At 48.2% G+C, this 2,552-nt stretch overlaps 1 protein-coding gene across 1 annotated transcript in view; it reads left to right on the top strand.

Annotated features, from left to right (window-relative positions):
- The window catches only part of NUP42 (nucleoporin 42), a 43,705-nt gene extending 41,838 nt beyond the window's left edge, over positions 1–1,867 (top strand). Inside the window, exon 8 of the mRNA XM_032873348.1 lies at positions 1,699–1,867. Coding sequence (XP_032729239.1) covers positions 1,699–1,772 — 74 coding nt within the window. The 3' untranslated portion in view covers positions 1,773–1,867. The remainder of the gene's footprint in view (positions 1–1,698) is intronic.
- The last annotated feature ends 685 nt before the right edge of the window (positions 1,868–2,552 follow it).

The following is a 2,552-nucleotide window of genomic DNA, read 5'->3' as shown; positions in this document are numbered from 1 at the left end:
GGGGGGGGGGGGGAAGCAGGCTCCCTGCTGAGCAGAGAGCCCAATTTAGGGCTCGATCCAAGGACCCTGAGATCATGACCTGAGCCAAAGGCAGAGGCTTTAACCCACTGAGCCACCCAGGCGCCCCAATATTTATTTTATAATAGATAACAGTAGTTTGCCTTTCTATAGATAGAAAAAACAGAACTAGAATATCAAAATCCGACATTTGGAGTACTATTACTTAGGAGGAGATTAAAGTATTGACATAGATTCAAAGATAAATATCAAGTAAAAACTGTAATAAAAAGCCACATATATAGGGCACCTGGGTGGCTCAGTTGGTTAAGTGTCTGCCTGCAGCTCAGGTCATGATCCCGGGGTCCTGGGATCAAGCCCAGTGTTGGGTCCCTGCTCAGCGGAGAGCTTGCTTCTCCTGCCACTCCCCCTGCTTGTGCGTGCTCTCTCTCAGAAAAGTAAATAAATATATATATATATATTTTTTTTAAGATTTTATTTATTTATTTATTTGACAGAGATCACAAGTAGGCAGAGAGGCAGGCAGAGAGAGAGGAAGGAAAGCAGGCTCCCTGCTGAGCAGAGAGCCCAATTTAGGGCTCGATCCCAGGACCCTGAATCATGACCCGAGCCGAAGGCAGAGGCTTTAACCCACTGAGCCACCCAGGTGCCCCAAATATATATTTTTTAAATAAAGTACACAGATATGAGAAAATCCACGAAAGTGATACAGAAATGAAGCTGAGGACCCTGCTCTGCCTCCTGCTTCCTAAAACATCGTCGTGTTTCACCAGAGCTCACCAATGTGCTGCCTGACCCTCATCTGTCCTTCCTCCAGCGATAGTGTGAATAAGCTCCCAGAGGCCAGGTCAGTTAGCCCGGTGGCTGGCTTTCTGTGCACCGCCTTCCTGCATGGCTGGTGCGGCGAGGCAGAACCCACCTGCTGCACTAAATGTGTCTGGGGCTCAGAGAAGGCCATTAGGCATTTATCCTGTCAGTGGCCAGTGAGCTGATTTGGATTTGTTTTACTTTTGAGAAAGAGGAAGAGGGTGGTAGTGATCTTCTCCCCGGGAGCCCCGAACAGCTGACTCAGTGTCACGGGCTTGTTGGTCTGGCAGCCTTTTAACGCCAAGCTCAGGCCTGCACACAGCAAATCCCATGACTCCATGGGACTACCCGGGTCACTGTTGTGCCAGAATGTTCTTGTGAATGATACTGCTTAAGTGAGCAGGTCCAGAAAAATCTTTTTAGCTTCAAGAAATTTTATAAATAAAAATCTTAAAAAAAAAAAAAAAGCCATGGGAGTAGATGGGCTCAACCAAGGGTACACACAAGCAGAGGATTAAAGCTCTGTGACAGCTAGGGGTCAAGGAGTTGGGAAGGAACCAGCAAAAAAGATTGTGAAGGAGGGAGAGGACAGGAGGGTGTGGGGTCCTAGAATCCAAGAGAAGATGGTACATAGAGGAGGAAGGGGATCAGTTGTGTTTGATGATGCTGTTAGGTAAAATAAGATGAAAACTCAGAATGGACCATTGGATTTGACAATATGGAGGTCATGGTGACCCTGATAAGAGCTGTTCCAACACAATGGTGGGGTAAAAACCCTGAGCGAAATGCTTTCAGAAGGGAGGAGGAGGTTGTGGATGGTTTCAGAATGGGAGGAGAGGTGGTGGATGCATTGAATTTCTACGCATATTTCAGGAGCTGTGCTACCAAGAGCAGCAGAGAACTGGGACAGCAGCTGGCCAGCAAGCCCGAGAACCTCAGTCCTGTAACTGCAGGGACTAAGTTCTGCTAGTGACTGCACGAGCTTGGAAGAAGACACTGGAGTCTGAAATTTTTCATAATAGAGTGTGAGCATATTTCATATAGATACGTGTGCTTAGAAAGAGTTCAGTCTTAAATCTCCCTTCCCTTCCCTCTTCCCCTCCTCCTCCTTCTTCATGTTGTTTCCTAATTGTCGCTTTAATTTGTCTCACTTACGAAGGTGTCCCACTTAGTCCTGCCATCTTTCTGAAGGATGTACCTATTAAATATTTTCAGGGACGCCTCGGTGGCTCTGTTGGTTAAGGGTCTGCCTTTGGCTCAGGTCATGATCTCAGGGTCCTGGGATCGAGTCCCGCATTGGGCTCCCTGTTCAGTGGTGAGTCTCCTTCTCCCTTTCTAACTCTGCCTCTCACTCGAGCTTTCTCTCTCTTTCTCAAATAAATAAATAATATTCTCATCTTTCTCTCCTCTTAAAAGTGCAATTAAGCTTTAAACTGCAGCCCTACATGTCTCGGAGTCTGGTGAGAGCTGACCCAGAGGGACAGGCACCTCCGCAGCAGGTCTGCTCGAGGCCCTGGGGCTGAAGTGTCCTGGAACAATGGCCCTTATTCGCAGTAGGGCCTCCTTTCAGGAGGCCAGGGTCCTCTCCTGGTGCCAACCCCAGCTGTCTTTTTCACCATTCTGAGCTCTCCTCCGCCACCTCGGCCGGGGCCTTCATTCTTTCTCAGAAACCCCATTCCTTCGGCAGAAGCCACGTGTTCCACTCAGGCCCCATCTGACAGCTGTGG

The sequence above is a fragment of the Lontra canadensis genome, unplaced genomic scaffold (genome assembly GCF_010015895.1).
Source record: "Lontra canadensis isolate GAN:19392208 unplaced genomic scaffold, GSC_riverotter_1.0 scaffold2, whole genome shotgun sequence".
Taxonomy (NCBI): Eukaryota; Metazoa; Chordata; class Mammalia; order Carnivora; family Mustelidae; genus Lontra; species Lontra canadensis.
Note: the sequence above shows the minus strand (reverse complement) of the source record. Positions and strands in the feature narration are given on the sequence as shown.